Genomic DNA, 20,852 nt, shown 5'->3' with positions numbered 1-20,852 from the left:
AGACCATCAAATAACACAAAAATATCACGTTGAATAATTTGCATCTTTTCATGGTTCTTCACAAGTTGTACAATATAAAAAAGATTTTATTAGTGTCATTCATGATCCTATCTTCGCCGATAGGATTGTGGTCTCATACCCATGCAGAGGTGCAGTTAAAGCTATAAATAGTAACGTTCAGACTCTGTAGCAATTATGCGCGCGCGCGTACGGAATGTTAATTTACTTCCGGGTTTCAGATTGAAGAAAAATACATACTCGATCAATTTTTTGATGTTTAATATATTGTGATTGGCAAATTTTTCGATACATTACACACACCTCATATTTTTCTGTTGCGTCAAAGTGATAGCTGTCATAAAAATGCACAAAATGGGCAAATTAAAGGGTTTTGAGATAGTTCTTAGTGAGAACAAGGCTGTGTTTCATCCAGGTGGTAAAATTGTTGGAAAAGTGATAGTGGAATTGAAAGGAGATATGAAAATGAGGTCACTAAGGATATTCATGAGGGGTGTTGCAAAGGTTCACTGGACGGAATCACGAAGCACTGGTAGCAGACTTGGCTCTTACACGGAACATTTTAATGCTGAAGTGGAATATTTTTTTAAAAGACAAGTCTTGTTTGGAGGAGGTAAATTATTCTACTTGAGGCACCTGATTATTACAATATTTTGTCTGTGCAAAATTGAAAAGCGTCTCTAAACAGCATTGCTTATTTCCACATTGACATACAATTTATACTACAAAGCTTTTCCATGAACAGACCACATGTGAGTAAAGAACTGGCCAGCGTAAACTTAGTAGAACCAGAATGGCACGGTGGTTGCATGATAAAGTACATAAATTATATTGAATTATATAAGCATACCATATAAGCATACCACTGCATAAGCACCGGCCTGCTTAGCTGGAGAGGGAGAGCGCAGATATATGAACCGCAGGGTCCTGAGTTCGATCCCCTGATGGGCTGTATGTTCTACATGGCGATTTGATAAAGGACATTGTGTCTGAAATCATTCGTCCTCCACCTCTGATTCATGTGGGGAAGTTGGGGGTTACTTGCTGAGAACCGGTTTGTACTGGTACAGAATCTAGGAACACTGGTTATGTTAACTGCCAGCCGTTACTAACTGAAATACTGTTGAAAAACGGTGTTAAATCCAAAACAAACAAACAAACAAAACCTCTGCATAAGCATATGCATACCATTTCATGATGAAGCTTACCACATACGAATTATATAATGAAATTATATTTTGTGGGGCACTGTTTAAATAGGTGTTACTTACACAAGTTAACAATTGTGAGTGAATTGAGCTTTTTAATTACCTAAAATATTGAGATTATTTGCCCAAATTTATATATACCAGTATACATATTTCTTTATTTGCAGAAGTATCAGAGGGCCGAGATGTGCTAACAGAAGGAAGACATGAATTTAACTTTGAATTTGACTTGCCAATGGGGTACTTATTATTAAGCATTCTAAAGAAGTATTAGCATTTTCTTCAACTGCATCATTTTCTTCAATTCATCCATTCTACAGATAGAGGAGCAACTTGGACAGTAAAAATGTCCCCACATCTGATGTTCCTAAATATAATCAGATTTTATTTGATTTAGTTGTTTCATGCCTTTGGAGTACACAAATTAAATATTTTAGTTAACTATAAACAATTTTTCATTATTTCATTGCTTTTGCAAAGATAGCTGTAAATCAGTGACAGATACATTACACTGTGAATTTTCATTCAAAAAACTATTTTAATATAACATATAACAATATTTGTGTCGGTTATTTACCTGTCCAGACTAAATACAGTTTAATAAGAAATAAAGTTATTTATATACCATGATTGATAAAATAAATCAAATTGTATGGAAAAATAATTTAATTTACACAAATATCAATTATCATAAAACGCACTTCATATTGGATTATGAAATAAGATCTATATCATTATGTAGATTAACACACTTGAATTGATGAGGAAAAAATACTATATGAACAAATAATTGGTTTTTAGAAATATCTGAAAATATAGTCTTTTTGGTGAAAATAGTCTACCCATTTCGTATAAACGTATCTGTCGCATTTTTAAATTGATTAATTGGCATTACATTTGCTTTATATTTCATACATTTTGATATGATTCTATTTGAAAATAAAGAAATATAACACAAAATGTATATGTTTTGTATAAAAAAAAACACTTTAACTTGAAGATCTAACATAAAAATAGAAATTGTAATGTATCTGTTTTATTCATTATCTATGATGTCTTATAAACTCCAGATATCAATAATAAAACCGTAATCAACTTTTTTCTAAAACTTTAAGTTAAGGTGATGATTATTCAAACAATTCAAACATTTTTACACATTTATAGCACAGTCGTACAACGTATCTGTTGTTTGTAACATATCTGTGTTTAATACGTTTTCTCAAAGAAAAATATGAAATCTGGACTAAAAGTTAAATACTTTAACTCAGATACAAAGTTAAACACGTGTTCTACTACTCTGTCCAGTAACATTTCTAGATAAATGCAGTATACATGTATGCTGAATGAAACTCTTCGTAACGTATCTGTTAAAAAGAAATTGAAACACGGTGGCAGTTGAATATCATCTTATTTTATTTTCTACAATATGTTTTTTTCATTAATAAATAAATATTATTTTGATAATCATATCATTAAACATTCAAACTGTCAATAGTCGTTCCGGAACATGCATTACACACCTGAGTATTTGAGGTGAATAGATGTTGTAACGTATCTGTTGTCAAAATTGCCGACACAAAATGTACATGGTCAATATACAAATGATTGACACATATTGAAAAAGGCGACGTTTTGTTCAAGATATATATCATTAACTAATCATTTGAGCATAACAGTTTAGTAATTGTCCAGATATTTAAATTTCAGTAACCATGCATTTTAATTTAACCCTAGATCACCAACATAGATTTTTGATCTGATGTGCATGTGTAAACGTCTGATTTCGAAAATTAGTTATCTCTAGTGGACATTTCAGTGCGATTTTAGACAGTATAAAACATGCCTACTTCATTTTGAAAGCAAAATAATGATAATACCAAAAAGTTAAAAAGTTGAACTGTGTCGACATGTTTAAATTGGAGTTGCTCCTCTGTCTGTAGAATGGACGAATTGCAGTTTTATTTGATATCATCAAAATCAAAGTTTATGATAATTTATTGCCTTCAGTGTGATACCAGTGTTATTACATTGTATCTACGATTTTGAAAAAGGAGAATTTAATATATAAAAGCTGATCATTGTTGTAAACTATTTAGGCTTAAGTGTTCAATGATTTTAGTGATTTAGGTCTGCTGTTACTAGCTGTCACATTATGAACATTGTCACATTAATAGGGGAAAAAATATTAGGCAGGCAGCCAATTAGCTTAGTCGATAAAGCATTAGCCATGTAAAACTAAAAGGTAGTCCCAGGTTTAAGCCTGAGATTACCAACACAATAGTCCTATTTCACATCCAGTGACGCTAGCTATATACGAAGTTAAAACAGTTTTATTTACTCATTATATATTCATTTAAAATTAGAAACTCCTCATAAAATATATATAAATTGATTAAATATATATCATAAGGTATAAAAAAAAATTGTTTGTTTCCGGTATTCCGACCTACCCTAAATTTTTGGCCTGATCCTAAATGTTTTTATGGCCTTATAATAATTTTTTCGACTTTATCAACTTTATAACAAAAAGTGCAAAACAGCTCTAAACATGGTCAGGTGATGTTAGAAATCAACTTACTGATGCTCTAAATCCTTATCTGTATTCATTTTTTGACACAAAAATAATTTCCAAAAAGTCTCCCTTAATAACCCCCCCCCAACACACACACGCACACACACACACACACACCAAAAATAATTCCAACATACCTACCCTAATTTTTTTTAGCATGTTACCGGAAACAAAGAATTTTTTTTTAGGCTTAACTGTGTATGTAGAGCTTACAGTGCCAATTTGATGTCATATACTGATAAAATACTATAATGGTCATATTGTGAAAGAAACCCGTTTTTTTTTCATGGTATTACACATTACTTATATTGGTACATGTATATAGTTTAGTATGTGGTATTTTAAACCAAACACACAGTACTTTTTATACACAAATACATGTTTATTTTGTGTGTACATAGGTACTGTATCATGGTAATTGTTTATATTTTCAAATATGATTTTGGGCGTGATATATCTTTAACCTTTAGCATGCTAGATAAATTGTCGTCTGCTGGAAATGTCGTCTGCTAAAGTTGTAAAGTTCATTCAATTTGCTCCAAAACTGGAAGAAATATTGTCAGAGTAGCAAACAGCTTGGAACCTGATCAGACGCCGATTAATCGGCGTCTGATCTGGTTCCAAGCTGTTTGCAAAGGCTGTTAAATTCGCCTGCAGCAGGCTAAGGGTTAAAGTATCATCCTCCCGTTTTCAGAGGCATTGCTACATCATTTGAAGGAAAGCATGGTAATGTAAGATACTGGCTGAAAGCAGAGATGGACAAGCCATGGGGTTTCAACAATAAAACAAAGAAAGCCTTTACTGTCATCAGCCCAATAGATATAAACAAGCCCGAATATCAGGTAGCTATGTCTTCTTATATCAGTATACCCTGGGACTCCAATCTGACAATTTAAAGGCACTGGCCTCCAGATCGTACAAGAACAAAAAAAAAAGAAATTTAAGGTATCAAGAAATTAATGCTATTTTTTTTACGAAGGCTTTGAAACTGAATTACTGACAGACTATATTAGTTGTTTTTACTTATTTTTACATTAAAAATTGAAAAGCATTTGTAATGGGTTACTCAGGGTAAACAGCTTTAATAATAAATATTTATATATAAATGATCGTCAAATACTTATTCCTTCATGGTGTATTAGTCAAGAATGCAGGAAAGTTTTATTGCCATGGTGACCCAGGTTCAAATCCCGAATCCGGAATGTTGTTTCCTTTCTTGATTTGGCATTTTTAAGATAGTTTAGAAACAAATTCTCATATTCCAATGTTCATAAAAAAAGAAAGAAAAATCATTTTTAACCAAAATCTGGAGGTGAGTGCCTTTAAACTTTCTTTTTCTTCCGCCACATTGATCTTTCCAGAAACTCTCTTCAATGCTAATGAACATGAATTAGTGCAAATTAATTGAGGTGTATAATGTGTATATGTCGAGAGATTTTGTTGTTTTGGACAAAGATACTTCCCACGCAAATATCCTTGTATATCAAGAAGTAATATTATTCGTATCACATTACTTTATTGTCAACCTAAGATGAATACTACCAACAAAGGCCAAGCCTTATTGATTTTATTTTACAGGCAAACTTTGTCCCTTGAACTTGGATAATTCCTACACTGCCCATCCCTCAAACTCATTATCAGGTCCCAGTAAAATCCTTATATGTATATTGTTCGACAGCTCAAACTGTTGATAATTCGAATAAATTTTGATGGTCAGATCGAGTTCGAGCTAACAAAGTTCAACTGTAGTGATAATGTTTGGTATAAACTTATTGTTGGCAAATTAGATAATAAACTTAATTGATTATATTATACATAAATTGATGTTTCTATTAGATATTGACATATGCAAAAAAAGAGAAAATAAAATCTGAAAAGTAGATCCCTCGGAAGCACCGAAAACAAGGCAAACAGTGAAAATTGCAGACTCGGTTTGATTGAGTCTGTTCATGAGCAGTAATGGAAAATGCAACACTGCCCACGCCCCCTAGCACCGGCTTACGCAGTATTCAATCTTCAAATCTAAATGAGTTGAAATCAGTGATCCCGAAGGACCAGAAAATATAACAACACTGAGATGAAGTCGGGGCGACTTTTTACGGCCGCCACACAGCACTTAACACCCGCTGTTGTGAAGTAAATAAAATCTGAAAAGTAGATCCCTCGGAAGCACCCAAAACAAGGCAAACAGTGAAAATTGCAGACTCGGTTTGATTGAGTCTGTTCATGAGCAGTAATGGAAAATGCAACACTGCCCAGTCCCCTAGCACCGGCTTAAGCAGTATTCAATCTTCAAATCTAAATGAGTTGAAATCAGTGATCCCGAAGGACCAGAAAATATAACAACACTGAGATGAAAGTCTTGTCATAAAATAGAGTTAAAACGCAATATCTCAAATTCAAAGAAAACAGGCATTTTACATTGAGGTAACCGAAATTTTACATGAATATGGTGTGTTTTGCTTTTTTCAAGAACACATTATCAAGCTCATACATGTCTATATATTCAGAGAAAAAAGTCAGCTTATTGAGATATAAAGATTTGACTGACTTGACGGTTTTACTTCAACACAACCAAAGTCACATTCTGTCTAAGATAGACAATATATACTTCTGGAGTGAATAGTTGCAGGATTTGAAAAGTCGAGACTTCTTATCTGGACACTCGTAAGTTTTGTGTTTTCTACATGCAGGTATGTGTTGAAAGTAGTGTTGAGAAGACACTGTGTTGCTGGTTGTTTACTTCAGGACCCATCTCAATAACAGCTAGAACAGATCGCAAGGGATATTGCCCAGGTAAATATTTTCTGGTTGTTCACTTAGGACCCATCACAATAATGGCTAGAACAGATCGCAAGGGATATTGCCCAGGTAAATATTTTCTGGTTGTTCACTTAGGATCCATCTCAATAATGGCTAGAACAGATTGCAAGGGATATTGCCCACGTAAATATTTTCTGGTAGTTCACTTAGGACCCATCTCAATAACAGCTAGAACAGATCGTAAGGGATATTGCCCAGGTAAATATTTTATGGTTGTTCACTTCAGGACCCATATCAGTAACGGCTAGAACAGATCACAAAGGATATTGCCCAGGTAAATATTTTCTGGCTGTTCACTTAGGACCCATCTCAATAACAGCTAGAACAGATCGTAAGGGATATTGCCCAGGTAAATATTTTATAGTTGTTCACTTAGGACCCATCTCAATAACAGCTAGAACAGATTGTAAGGGATATTGCCCAGGTAAATATTTTATGGTTGTTCACTTAAGGACCCATCTCAATAACGGCTAGAACAGATCACAAAGGATATTGCCCAGGTAAATATTTTATGGTTGTTCACTTAGGACCCGTCTCAAAAATGGCTAGAACAGATCGCAAGGGATATTGCCCAGGTAAATATTTTATGGTTGTTCACTTCAGGACCCATCTCAATAACAGCTACAACAGATTGTAAGGGATATTGCCCAGGTAAATATTTTCTGGCTGTTCACTTAGGACCCATCTCAATAACAGCTAGAACAGATCGTAAGGGATATTGCCCAGGTAAATATTTTATGGTTGTTCACTTCAGGACCCATCTCAATAACGGCTAGAACAGATCACAAAGGATATTGCCCAGGTAAATATTTTATGGTTGTTCACTTAGGACCCGTCTCAAAAATGGCTAGAACAGATCGCAAGGGATATTGCCCAGGTAAATATTTTATGGTTGTTCACTTCAGGACCCATCTCAATAACAGCTACAACAGATTGTAAGGGATATTGCCCAGGTAAATATTTTCTGGCTGTTCACTTAGGACACATCTCAATAACAGCTAGAACAGATCGTAAGGGATATTGCCCAGGTAAATATTTTATGGTTGTTCACTTAGGACCAATCTCAATAACAGCTAGAACAGATCGTAAGGGATATTGCCCAGGTAAATATTTTATGGTTGTTCACTTCAGGACCCATCTCAATAACAGCTACAACAGATTGTAAGGGATATTGCCCAGGTAAATATTTTCTGGCTGTTCACTTAGGACACATCTCAATAACAGCTAGAACAGATCGTAAGGGATATTGCCCAGGTAAATATTTTATGGTTGTTCACTTAGGACCCATCTCAATAACAGCTAGAACAGATCGTAAGGGATATTGCCCAGGTAAATATTTTATGGTTGTTCACTTCAGGACCCATCTCAATAACAGCTACAACAGATCGTAAGGGATATTGCCCAGGTAAATATTTTATGGTTGTTCACTTAGGACCCATCTCAATAACAGCTACAACAGATCGTAAGGGATATTGCCCAGGTAAATATTTTATGGTTGTTCACTTAGGAACCATCTCAATAACAGCTAGAACAGATCGTAAGGGATATTGCCCAGGTAAATATTTTCTGGTTGTTCACTTAGGACCCATCTCAATAATGGCTAGAACAGATCGCAAAAGATATTGCCCAGGTAAATATTTTATGGTTGTTCACTTCAGGACCCATCTCAGTATTGGCTAGAACAGATCGCAAAGGATATTGCCCAGGTAAATATTTTATGGTTGTTCACTTCAGGACCCATCTCAGTATTGGCTAGAACAGATCACAAGGGATATTGCCCAGGTAAATCTTAAAGTTTAAGGATAGAAAGGATATTGCCCAGATAAATCATAAATTTTAAGGATGGATGGGGTATTGTCCAACTGAACAATAATCTTTAAGGATAGAAGGGATATTGCTGAGGTAAATAAAAGAACATTAGAGATACCGATAGTTGGATATTGCTCAGGAAAATCATATTTTGTAAAGATAGGATATTGTCCAGGTTAATAAAAGGACATTCAAGCTTGTAGGAATATTGCCCAATTAAACCATAGAAAGAATATATTGGGGTGTGGTAGGGATATTGTCTAGCACATGTGTCTAATATCTGTAAGTCCTGTGTCTTTCTTTCATTGGTTTGCTGGACAGTGGTCCATCATTATTTTTATGTTTCAGGTGAATCTATAGCTATATCTGCAGAGTTTGACAATCTGTCCAAGCGTACAGTGATACCTTATGCCACCTTATATCAGACACAATCATACTTTGCCAGTGGAAAATCAAGAATCAGAGAGACCAAGTTTACAGTACTCACAGGTGATAATACTTCAATTTTGCACACTTTTTTAAGCTTAAAGGTTATCATTCAAAGCTGGCTGGGTAACAGCTGTATCTCCACACTATGACTGGTTTTGTTTGTTTGTTTTATTTATTTTTAACCATTTTGTAACCGTAAACTAGACCAATGCTTCTGGATTCAGTAGTTAACCTGTCCAATGTTACTGGATTCTTTAGTAAACCTGACCAGTGTTCCCAGATTCTGTAGTAAACCCGACCAATGCTCCTGGATCAGAAATAAACAAGACCAGTGTTCAAGGATTCTGTACTAAACCTGAATAATGCTACTGGATTCTGTAGTAAACATGACCAATGTTCCTGAATTCTTTAGTAAACCTGACCAGTGTGCATGGATTCTGTAGTAAACCTGACAGATGCTACTGCATTCTGTAGTAAACTTGACCGATTCTACTGGGTTCTGTAGTAAACCCGACCAATGTTCCTGGATTCTGTAGTAAACCTGACCCAAACCAATGTTCCTGGATTCTGTAGTTAACCTGATCAATGTTCCTGGATTCTGTAGTAAACCTGACCAGTGTTCCTGGATTCTGCAGTAAACCTGACAAATATTACTGGATTCTGTAGTAAACCTGACCAACATTCTAGGATTATATAGTCAGCCTTACCAGAAATCCTGAATTCTGCAGTTATCCTTACCAATGCTTCTAGATTCTGTAGTAAACCTGACAAATGCTACTGTAGCTAACCTGACCAGTGTTCCTGGATTTGGTAGCAAACCTGACCAATATTCCTGGATTCTGTAGCAAACCTGACCAATATTCCTGGATTCTGTAGCAAACCTGACCAATATTCCTGGATTCTGTAGCAAACCTGACCAATATTCCTGGATTCTGTAGTAAACTTGACTAATGTTTCTGGAATCTAGTAAATCTGACCTGTGCTACTGGATTCTTTAGTAAACCAGACCAATGCTACTGGATTCTATAGTCGACCTTACCAGAAATCCTGAATTTTGTAGTTAAGCGGACCAATACTACTGGATTCTGTAATAAACATGACCATTGTTTCTGGATCCTGTAGTAAACCTGACCGTTGTTCTTGGATTTTGTAGTAAACTTGATAAATACTTCTGGAATATGTACCAGTTAAACCTTTTCTCCACAATTAATGAAAGCAAATGTTCCCACATGAATCAGAGGTAAAGTATGATTCTTCACAAGCATAGAACACAACCGAGTAAAATAATAACAGACTCGGATTGACTGATTCTCTTCATGAGAGGAAATAAAATGTGCTATACCCCTCACATCCCATGATACTGACTTAGATATAGGACCATACTTTAAAATCCCAGGTGAAGTGTATGTTTCTACAGATTTTAGTACACCCTACATATTGAGTTACCTGTGAGGGTATCATTTTTTTTTAAGTAAAATAGAATAATTTATATTGGTCTGAGTCTACTTCATGAAAAATTCCAAGTTTTTAGATCGAACAATTATAATGGGATGACAGAAATATCTGTTTGTTGTACAAAGGTTTTTACTTTGCTAAGAATTTTATCTGATTCAGTCAAATGAGAAAGAAAATATCTGCATTGTTTAAAGGTATTTTCTCCTTTGCAGGTTTTGTAAACAGGTTTTACACTGTATTTATAAATAATATTTGATGGTACTAATCATTTAAGATAATGTGTCAGCTGAGAACCTCAAGATAAAAGATCATATTTTATTTCATTATGAGCAAACCAATTAGATATCAAAAATATTTTTTGTTATTGAATGATTGTTGTCTGAATGATTGAAAAAATACACATGTTTATATTGATCTGCCGAACTGACACTTTATCCTGAGTGATCAGTATTCACTGCATTGCAGGCTGTTGATCATATGTTACTTTATTATAACAGTTTATGTTATGAAATTCCTAGCATTTCAATTATAGACACCTGTTGTGAATATATGAACTATAAGTGCGTGTGTGCTGTATCATAAACCAAGTACAAATTCTCATAAATATGATCATTTCGATAAAACTGTTGAACATTACGAGATAGCAGTTGATCAGATCTGATGTAATAAAACCAATGTTAACAGTGCTTTAAGGGCAGACAACTCTTACATTTAGTGTTTCTCCCATTGAAATTAAGAGCAGACAGCTCTCATAAAGTGACACATAATTTTTTGTGTGTTTTTTTTCTTATTATATAATATTTGCTCTTCTTAGAAATAACAACCTGTGCTCAAGAAACACATTTTAGTCATCTGAGTGGTGTTTGAATTTTTAAAATGTTTTTAACTTGATGAATGTACATGCATGTATACCATATTCCGCCCCGCCATGTAAACCCCCGCATCCTCCAAATAAACATCTAGCCCCCTTTTTACAAAAGTAAAAAAATAATTGCTGCCATCAGTAAATTTTAGCATTTTGATTTTGGTATAAAGTCATAAAAAGTTTCATTTACAATTGATATATAGCTGCTGAATAAATGCTGCCTTCAATGTTCATATTGCAGTACCCATGGGGATGTTTTGTTGGGGAGTAGGGGTAATTATTAGTTTTTTGGAGGTAGATGTATTTCAATTTGAATCATTATTTACTGTAGGTTTACCAGTGGGACCAGGAACACGAGGAAGCTGGGACTCGCAGCTCCTCAAGATTCCCGCCGTCTCACCTTCAATTATAAATTGCTGTGTTATGAAAGTGGAATATTTTGTAAAGGTATACATTTTTTATGTTTCTGCGTTTTTGCCCTGATGAAATTATCCGCTAACGACAAAATTTGACTCCCATCTTGAGAGTGAACTAAATGAACTTTAATAGATTTTTCATGCGAAGTTGATTATGTCGTCTTTAGGGGGAATTTTCTCTATAAATTCAAATACAAACGTATTGGTTATATATTGAAGATGTATGCATGAATTTATAGGCATAATGTGTTCCTACTTATTTTATAAATATTATTTTATTATTAAAGGTTGCCCTTCACATACCTGGTGCATATAATTTGACCATGCATTTACCAATCACGATCGGAACCGTACCATTTCGACGTGGTGTTTTCAACTTTACGGACTCAAATTTCTACAGAGAAACACAAGCTCACTTCAGTGCCATGACATTTTTGGGACTACCAAACCCGCCACCTTACAGAGAGACTATCACCCCACCACCACCTTTTGAAGGTAACATTTCAGTCTATTACAGTAAAACACCATCACTCCAAGGGGATGAACAAAACACTTCTGTTATCCAGCATTTTGAGTGATCAGAACATAGTATATGAGAATAACAGATGGAGGCCACATGAATTGCTTGTGTTAGCGTGGTACTCTTGCCATTGATGTTTGAGTGAGTGGTGTTCCTTGTATTCTTGTTGCAGATTAATTTATGTCAATCTAAAGTGTAAATGTGAAATCAAGGTGTTAAACCGAAAAAGGACTATAACTTCCTTTATATAGGAAAGATGTTTAGATGTTTTAAGAAAATCAGATTGGAAGATACAGTGGCATAGCAAACTTGGAAAGAAGGTTTAATTGGATTGTTCTAAGTGCAGGGTCTAGAGCATGCCTATCTAGTACATGTAGAATGTTTTATTTTGGTATACAGTTGAACCTACCCTAACGGCCATCTGTTAACTTCCTTAACTGAAAATTCATTCTAATTTAAACTTGTCTTAAGCAGCTACCTGTCATAAGCAGCCAACTTTTGTCACTCTCAGATTATGCTGCTTCCTTGACTGGCTTCCTAATACAGGTTTGACCATATGCTAGAGACATTTTGCAACTTGAATATATTATGCTAACGTATATATTACGCACCCCTGATCTTGTTTCAAAATCTTGGGAAAACATATACATTGGAATATAATGCGCATTGAATTTATAATACTTCCTTTTGATATAACTTTAGTATGTTAAAGTGATTTTATTTTTTTTAGCCCACCATCATCAGATGGTGGGCTATTCAAATCACTCTGCGTCCGTGGTGCGTCCGTCCGTGCGTGCGTCCGTCCGTTCGTTAACAATTTCTCGTTATCGCATCTTCTCAGAAACTCCTGGGGGATTTTGACCAAACTTTGTCAGAATGATGTATTGGTACCCTAGTTGTGTCCCCCTGAAAACCAGACTGACTCAACAATTTATGAGTGAGTTATGGCCCTTTGTTTATTTCTATAATTTACATAGATTTATATAGGGAAAAACTGAAAACCTTCTTGTCCAAAACCATAGAGCCTAGGGCTTTGATATTTGGTATGAAGCATCATCTAGTGGTCCTCTACCAATATGATTCAAATTATTTCCCTGGGGTCAAATATGGCCCCGCCCCGGGGGTCACATGGTTTATATAGACTTATATAGGGAAAAACTTTGAAAAACCTCTTGTTCAAAACCACAGGGCCTAGGGCTTTGATATTTTGTATGTGACATCATCTAGTGGTCTTCTACTAAGATTGTTCAAATTATCCCCCTAGGGTCAAATATGGCCCCGCCCTGGGGGTCATATGGTTTACATAGACTTATATAGGGAAAAGCTTTAAAAATCTTCTTGTCCAAACCACAAAGCCTAGGGCTTTGATATTTTTAATGTAGCAGCATCTAGTGGTTCTCTACCAAGTTTTTTCAAATTATCCCCCAAGGGTCAAATATGGCCCCGCCCCGGAGGTCACATGGTTCATATAGACTTATATAGGGAAAAACTTTTAAAATCTTCTTGTCAATAAGTACAACATTCAAATTTGGACCATATGTTTATTTTTTTAATGGCAAGATGAACCTTGACATGAGTTGACCTTGATTTTGACCTAGTGACCTACTTTCACATTTCTGTAGCCTTCAAATTTGGAGCACATGCATAGTTTTGTGCACCCAAAAAAAACTTTGACCTTGATTTTGACCTAATGACCTACTTTCACATTTTTGAAGGTACAGGCATCAAATTTGGCCCATATGCATAGTTCTGTGTTTCGAAATAAAATTTGACATTAATTTTGACCTAGTGACCTACTTTCACATTTCTCAAGCCACAGCCTTCAAATTTGGACCACATGCATAGTTTTGTTTAGAAAAAATTTGACCTTGACATTGACCTAATGACCTACTTTCACATTTTTGAAGGTACAGTCTTCAAATTTGGACCACATGCATAAATCTGTGTTTCGAAATGAAATTTGAGCTTGATTTTGACCTAGTGAATACTTTCACATTTTCTCAAGCTATACAGCCTTCAAATTTGGACCACATGCATAGTTTTGTGCACCTGAAAACACTTTGACCTTGACATTGACCTAGTGACCTACTTTCACATTTTTTGAAGGTACAGGCTTCAAATTTGGACCATATGCATAGTTTCATGTTCGGAAATAAAATTTGATCTTGATTTTGACATAGTGACCTATTTCCACATTTCTCAAGCTACAGCCTTCAAATTTGGACCACATGCGTAGTTTTGTGTGTCGAAAAAACTTTAACCTTGACATTGACCTGGTGACCTACTTTCACATTTTTGAAGGTACAGGCTTCAAATTTGGACCACATGCATAGTTTTGTGTTCCGAAATTAAATTTGACCTTGATTTTGACCCAGTGACCTACTTTCACATTTCTCAAGCTACAGCCTTCAAATTTGGACCACATGCATGGTTTTATGTACCGAACCGAACTTTGACCTTTATATTGACCTAGTGACCTACTTTCACATTTTTGAAGGTACAAGCTTCAAACTTGGACCATATGCATAGTTCTGTATTCCGAAATAAAATTTGACCTTGATTTTGACCTAGTGACCTGCTTTCACATTTCTCAAGCTACAGCCTTATAATTTGGACTACATGCATAATTTTGTGTACCGAAACAAACTTTGACCTTTACATTGACCTAGTGACCTACTTTCACATTTTTTGAAGGTACAGGCTTCAAATTTGAACCACATGCATAGTTTTTTATTCTGAAATAATATTTGACCTTGATTTTGACCTAGTGACCTACTTTTACATTTCTCAAGCTAGTCTTCAAATTTGGACCACATGCATAGTTTTGTGTACCGAAATGAACTTTGATCTTAAGATTGACCTAGTGACCTACTTTCACACTTCTGTAGCTACAGACTTCAAATTTAGACCATATGCATAGGATTGTGTACCGAAACAAACTTTGAGCTTGACATTGACCTAGTGACCTACTTTCACATTTTTGAAGGTACAGGCTTCAAATTTGGACAACATGCATAGATTTGTGTTCTGAAGTGAAATTTGACCTTGATTTTGACCTAGTGACCTACTTACACATTTCTCAAGCTACAGCCTTCAAATTTGGACCACTTGCATAGTTTTGTGTACCAAATTAAACTTTGACCTTAAGATTGACCTAGTGACCTACTTTCAAATTTCTCAAGCTACAGCCTTTTAACTTGATGCACATGCATAGTTTTGTGTACAAAGAACTTTGTCCTTGAAATTGATCTAGTGACCTACTTTCACATTTCTCAAGCTACAGCTTTCGAATTTGAACCACATGCACAGTGTTGTGTACAGAAATTAAATTTGACCTTGAGCTAGTCAATAAGTCTTGAAATTTGGAACACTCAAAAACGGCACATTGGTGGGCGCCAAGATCACTCTGTGATCTCTTGTTAAATATTCAAAGCTTTGATTGTAATCGCTGTATTGTACACTATTACTGTTTATATTGCAGACCTGTGAAGCTGTGCTGCAGTGTAGAATATGTAAATGTCACAAATTTCCAAATTATTTTGTTTTATTACAGACCCACCAACCTACGCAGAGAGCGTCAGTGGCGCTGTCAATTTATGGGATGAAGACGATGATCGTAATAATCCTGAGGAGAATATGGGCGATCTCACTTACACACCTTTGTACACGTATGTGTACAACTACAGACCACCACCGAGTTATACTGAAGTTGCACAGGTAATGATCACCGAGGATAATCTGTCAGTTGAGCACGTTTATATATCTTTTATATTCATGGGGAACTCGTTTTCATGGATTTTTATGGTTGAGTCAATACACAAATTTAAATATTAACAAACTAGTAAAAGTTCCATTCCTTTTCAAAAGTTGAAATCCATAAGTTCATATTCGCATGAAACACAAAAAACCACCCTTACAGAAGCAAGCCTCTGTGGCGTACATGCTGTGTATTTGCTGTGTATATGCCGCGAACACAGTAGTACGCCAGAGGAGTACATTTTACATACACTGCATGCCGCGTACATGCCGCGTACTATTTTGACGAGTACACAGCATGTACGCAGGAGGTCACTAGTACACTTCAAGTACGCAGCACAGACTCTGAAAATTTAAGGAGTACACTGCATGTACGCAGGAGGGACTTGTACAAGAAAATAGTACACTGCATGTACACCGCAGATACTTCGAAATTTATAACACTTATATTTAGTTGCATTACAGTTGTTTCCCCTTGATGCAGTTACGCCATTTTGTTCAGATGTTTACCAAATTACATGCTACAAAAATTGATTTATTTCATTGAAAAGTGGATGAAGAAAAGCATACTAATTTATTTGATAACATCAATCTACATTATTTTGGTAAGGGTAAATACATATTGATGCATGTCACTTATCTTTTTTCTGTTTTTTTCTGTCCAAATGATCAGCATTTGCATAAGAAAGTTGGTGGGGTAAGGAATTTACATTATCACAGCAGTTTCGCCACAAGAGTACACAGCATGTATGCAGCAGGAGTACACAGCATGTACGCCGCAGGACTCGGGCCAGGAGTACACAGAATGTACGCCGCAGGAGTACACAGCATGTACGCTGCAGGAGTACACAGCATGTACGCCGCAGGAGTACACAGCATGTACGCCGCAGGGGTAGTACACCGCAGGCTCATTTGCATGTGAAAAGTGTATGTGCCGCGTACATGCTGCGTACTATTTCCCGCATACTAAATTCCTCCAGCGTACATCCTGTGTACTATGTAGTCCACAGCATGTACGCAGCAAGTAGTACGCGGCAGAGCTCATTTGCATGTCAAAAGTGTACTACAAACGTACTATCGGTGTATGTGCGGTGTATATCCTGCGTACTATTGATTTCAGTACACATCATGTACGCATCATATACGCTGTATGTACACAGCAAGAGTACGCAGCAGGCCTTTTTCTTCTGTAAGGGCATGCCCGTAAAATTAACTACACATTTTTTTTTGTAATTTCAAAATATTTAATATATTGGTAAACAAATTAGTTATCAAAGTTATTTTATTTAGTGACACTACACCAGAGTTGTTCAAATTATTCAGGTTGTTAAAAACATGGCAACCAGAGTTTGAAGTCACATTTTCCTAAATTTAGGTTGTGAAAACTTAAAAAATCTTCTCATCAGGAAATACTACCCCCATTTCAGAATAATTCCACAAAGATTTTTGTAGTTCAGCCATCTACCAACACTGTTCAAGCAAATAACTATCTAGGGTCATCGTAACTCTCCTGTCCAACCAACACCAGTTTGTGAAATCTCTACCTGAATTTTCCTAGTCTGAGGATTATTTTCATATACATCATTCTTGAAATACAGGACTTGAAATACAGGAAAGAACTGTTATGGCATAAAAAAAATTGTTTGTTTCTGGTAATATGCTAAAAAAGTTAGGGTAGGTAGGTTGGTAATTTTTTTTTTTTGGGGGGTGGGGTGGGGTGGGGAGATTTTTTATTAAGTGGGACTTTTCGGAAATTATATTCGCATCAAAAAATGAATACAAATAAGGGGGTTATGCCTTTAGAGCATCAGTAAGTTCATTTCTAACATCACTGGCCATGTTTAAAGCATAAAAAGTGCAGTTTTGAAACTTTTTGTTAAAAAGTTAAAAAAAAACTCTCCACAGCCATGAAAAAAGTCAGGCCAAAAATTTAGGGTAGGTCGAGATACCGGAAACAAATTTTTATGCCTCCAAAGGGAGGCATATTAGTTTTCAACTGTCCATCCGTTCTTTAGTTCGTTCGTTCGTCACAACGTTAACTTTTTGCATGAAGGCACTTTACGCGCGAACCACTGCACCCAGGACCTTCAAACTTCACTTGCTGATGGTACTTATTGAGTACACGACCCCTACTGACTTTGGGGTCACCAGGTCAAAGTCACAGGGGCCAATGTTATTAATAACTTTTTGCATGAAGGCATTTTACTCGCGAACCACTGCACCCAGGACCTTCAGACTTCACATGCTGATATTACTTATTGAGTACATGACCCCTATTGATTTGGTCTCCAGGTCAAAGGTCAAGGTCACAGGGGCCAATGTTAACTTTTTGCATGAAGGCACTTTACTCGCAAACCACTGCACCCAGGACCTTCAAACTTCACATGCTGATAGTACTTCTTGAGTACAGGAGGCCTATAGACTTTGGGGTCACCAGGTCAAAAGTCAAGGTCAAAGGTCAAGGCGCTGCGGGGGCATTTGTCACAATTAGCGACAGCTCTTGTTTTATGCCTAATGTGGAGATACAGAAAGTCATAATTAAAGGAGCTTTGCCATGGAAAAGATCAAAATGATCCCACTTGATATTGTTTTTCTGTAAGATAGATGGCACCTCATTTCATGTTGAAGAAGAAACTAATGTCTTAAAATTCCATTTCTTTTCAATTTATTTCAGTCTGACCAAAATGAGATTGTGTTTCCTCCTGATCTGGAGGTCATTAATGGTGGATCTTGATGGAAGCACCAATACAGACTTTGAGAAAGTCAGTTTCATTGGTTGACCAAGATGTAAGCCTGTATCTGATTGGTTCAGTGGTTGCAACTTCTGTAAGAGACTTTGTGAAAGTCAATTTCATTGGTTGACCAAGATGTAAACCTGTATCTGATTGGTTTGAAGTAGACAGCTTGAGATTGTACTTGGTGTGACCTGCTTACTAGAGAACAAAGGAGTGCATGTACAAAAACAATCGCCAATTATGTGCCTAACGTCATATAGCTAGATTGTAAGAAAAAAATGCGCGTCTTTTGTTGTAATAATTTATTTTCTGATAATATACAACATCTCTTTCAACATTGCCATAGTGACTGTACATTGTATTTGTAAGAGGTAATGCTACTGTACAGACTTTTTGTATGTGCTGTCCATGACATTTAACCAGCTAAACCGCCATTTGCTATTTTGCCAATATATTTAGAACTACTGAAATTTCATTTTTGAAACTGAGCATACATTTAGATCGGCATGAAAATTTCAAAAATACTGAATAATGTAAAATTATGATTTTATTAATTTGATTACCATGCCCCATTTTTAAAAAGTAAAAAAAAAAATACATATAAAACTTGGATTTTGAGAAACTGACTGAATATCATTTATAACAATACAGGCTGTGTATTTGGACTTTTTACTTGAAAATAGTTAAATATCACAAACATATTAAATTCCCTTTTTCAACAGAGCGGACAATGCCCTTGTTTTGTTTTGTTTTTGTTTTTCATTTCCATCATAACTTTTTTGGCTAGTTTGTAAATTATGTAATTTTGTGACTTTTAAAAAATTAGAAACGACAAAATTTATATGATGACAGAGTTTCATCTAGTTGAATTTCTGCAATACTATCTACAACATATTGTCCTGAGTATAATCTAAATTTCAAAGCAGTACTTTAAGTAATTTTTAAGATACTGTCAAAACAACAAATGTTGGGCTAGGTGTTGTTTTTTTCAGTATATAGTCAACATGGTGTATATTTTTTCAAGGTGGAACTCCATTCATTGCTGAGCTCAAATCTGTCAGAGTAATTTCTTAAAATAGATAACGTTCAAGTTTTTCTACCCTATTTTTTTATATATGTGTAACTTTTTCTATTTTATTTGCCTTAATGATTATTTTACTTCTTTCTAAATCGAATCAAATAAGTATTAACCAAAGAAAATGTTTGTTTTTTTATGCTGCTTAAAGATAACTGCTTAATATTATATTTATAAACCGGACACAAAATTTAAATTTTACAAGTCTGCGCAAGTTTATTTTTACAGTTTGAAATGAATACGTTTAAGAATTTATGAAATATTTTGTTATGTAAATCTGTTTGTTAATTGTTATTCTGTGTCTGTTTATGACTTTAAGTGTAAACTTATACTGTATCACTGGTTTATAATTTTATATAGAAACTTGTGTGATTTTTTGGTTGAAAAGGGTGTTTATTACCTGTTTTTCAGTGAATTGTCCAATTATTAGAGAGAAATATATTTGTATTCTATAAAGTGGGTAAATTTAGTCAAAACATGAAATAAAAAGAAATGTTTTTCTTTTTACATGTAAGATCAAAATACTTTTCACTTAATATGAACACCATATCTAACATTTTACACTCATGGCTATGCCACTCGTGAAAATATTGCATCTGGTGTTCACTTGTGCAAGATATTTCAGTCTTACTCTAAAACAAACAAATATCCTCTGTTAACACTTTAAAACTGAAATCAAGCAAATGGTAGTTCCAAAACTTCTTTTAACCATTACCCTACAAAATTTTTCAAAATTTGACGGGTCCATCATTCTTTTGGGCAGCACCATTTTATTATGCCGAGAAAATTTTGCTTATGTTTACGTGTTAATTAATAAAATATAACTTTCATTCCTTTTTTTTTAAGTAAATAAAAAACATAATTTTTTTGAAAACCAACAAAGTAACCTGAGGTAAACCCATCCGGAAATTGAAAAGTTATAAATTTCTTAAACGGGGAAACAGAATATTAAGACCGTGCCATAAAAAACCAACAGAGGGGGTTTCGACCACGGGACCCAAACCCACCGCGAAAACCCACGCAGTCGGGTCAGGATCCATGCTGTTCGCTTTTAAACCCCTTGCTTTAAAGGAAACCCTGCGAACAGCACGGAACCTGACCCAAAAACGCGGGTGCGCAGGGTGGTGGATCCATGCGGGCGCAAAAACCCCTATGTTTTGGGTTTTTTCCC

The 20,852-nt window shown here is 35.3% G+C and overlaps 1 protein-coding gene across 1 annotated transcript; it reads left to right on the top strand.

Moving 5' to 3' along the window:
• Nucleotides 1-123: 123 nt before the first annotated feature.
• LOC123522889 (arrestin domain-containing protein 3-like) lies at nt 124-20,402 on the top strand. The gene is made up of 9 exons (XM_053549526.1): nt 124-631; nt 1,394-1,466; nt 4,493-4,640; nt 6,492-6,594; nt 8,779-8,919; nt 11,511-11,626; nt 11,883-12,090; nt 15,669-15,832; nt 18,546-20,402. The coding sequence occupies exons 1-9, from the start codon at nt 364-366 to the stop codon at nt 18,603-18,605; spliced, it is 1,281 nt and encodes a 426-aa protein (XP_053405501.1). The 5' UTR covers nt 124-363; the 3' UTR covers nt 18,606-20,402.
• Nucleotides 20,403-20,852: the final 450 nt, after the last annotated feature.

The sequence above is a fragment of the Mercenaria mercenaria genome, chromosome 8 (genome assembly GCF_021730395.1).
Source record: "Mercenaria mercenaria strain notata chromosome 8, MADL_Memer_1, whole genome shotgun sequence".
NCBI classification, from domain to species: domain Eukaryota; kingdom Metazoa; phylum Mollusca; class Bivalvia; order Venerida; family Veneridae; genus Mercenaria; species Mercenaria mercenaria.
The sequence above is the reverse complement of the archived record's forward strand: the minus strand, read 5'-3'. Positions and strand labels throughout refer to the sequence as shown.

Bases quoted from the DNA above. Each gene is read 5' to 3' on its own strand.
- LOC123522889 (XM_053549526.1), top strand. From the start codon at position 364: ATGCACAAAATGGGCAAATTAAAGGGTTTTGAGATAGTTCTTAGTGAG. The intron at 8,920-11,510 runs GTGATAATACTT...TATTTACTGTAG, and splicing joins CAAGTTTACAGTACTCACAG to GTTTACCAGTGGGACCAGGA. The intron at 11,627-11,882 runs GTATACATTTTT...TTATTATTAAAG, and splicing joins AAGTGGAATATTTTGTAAAG to GTTGCCCTTCACATACCTGG.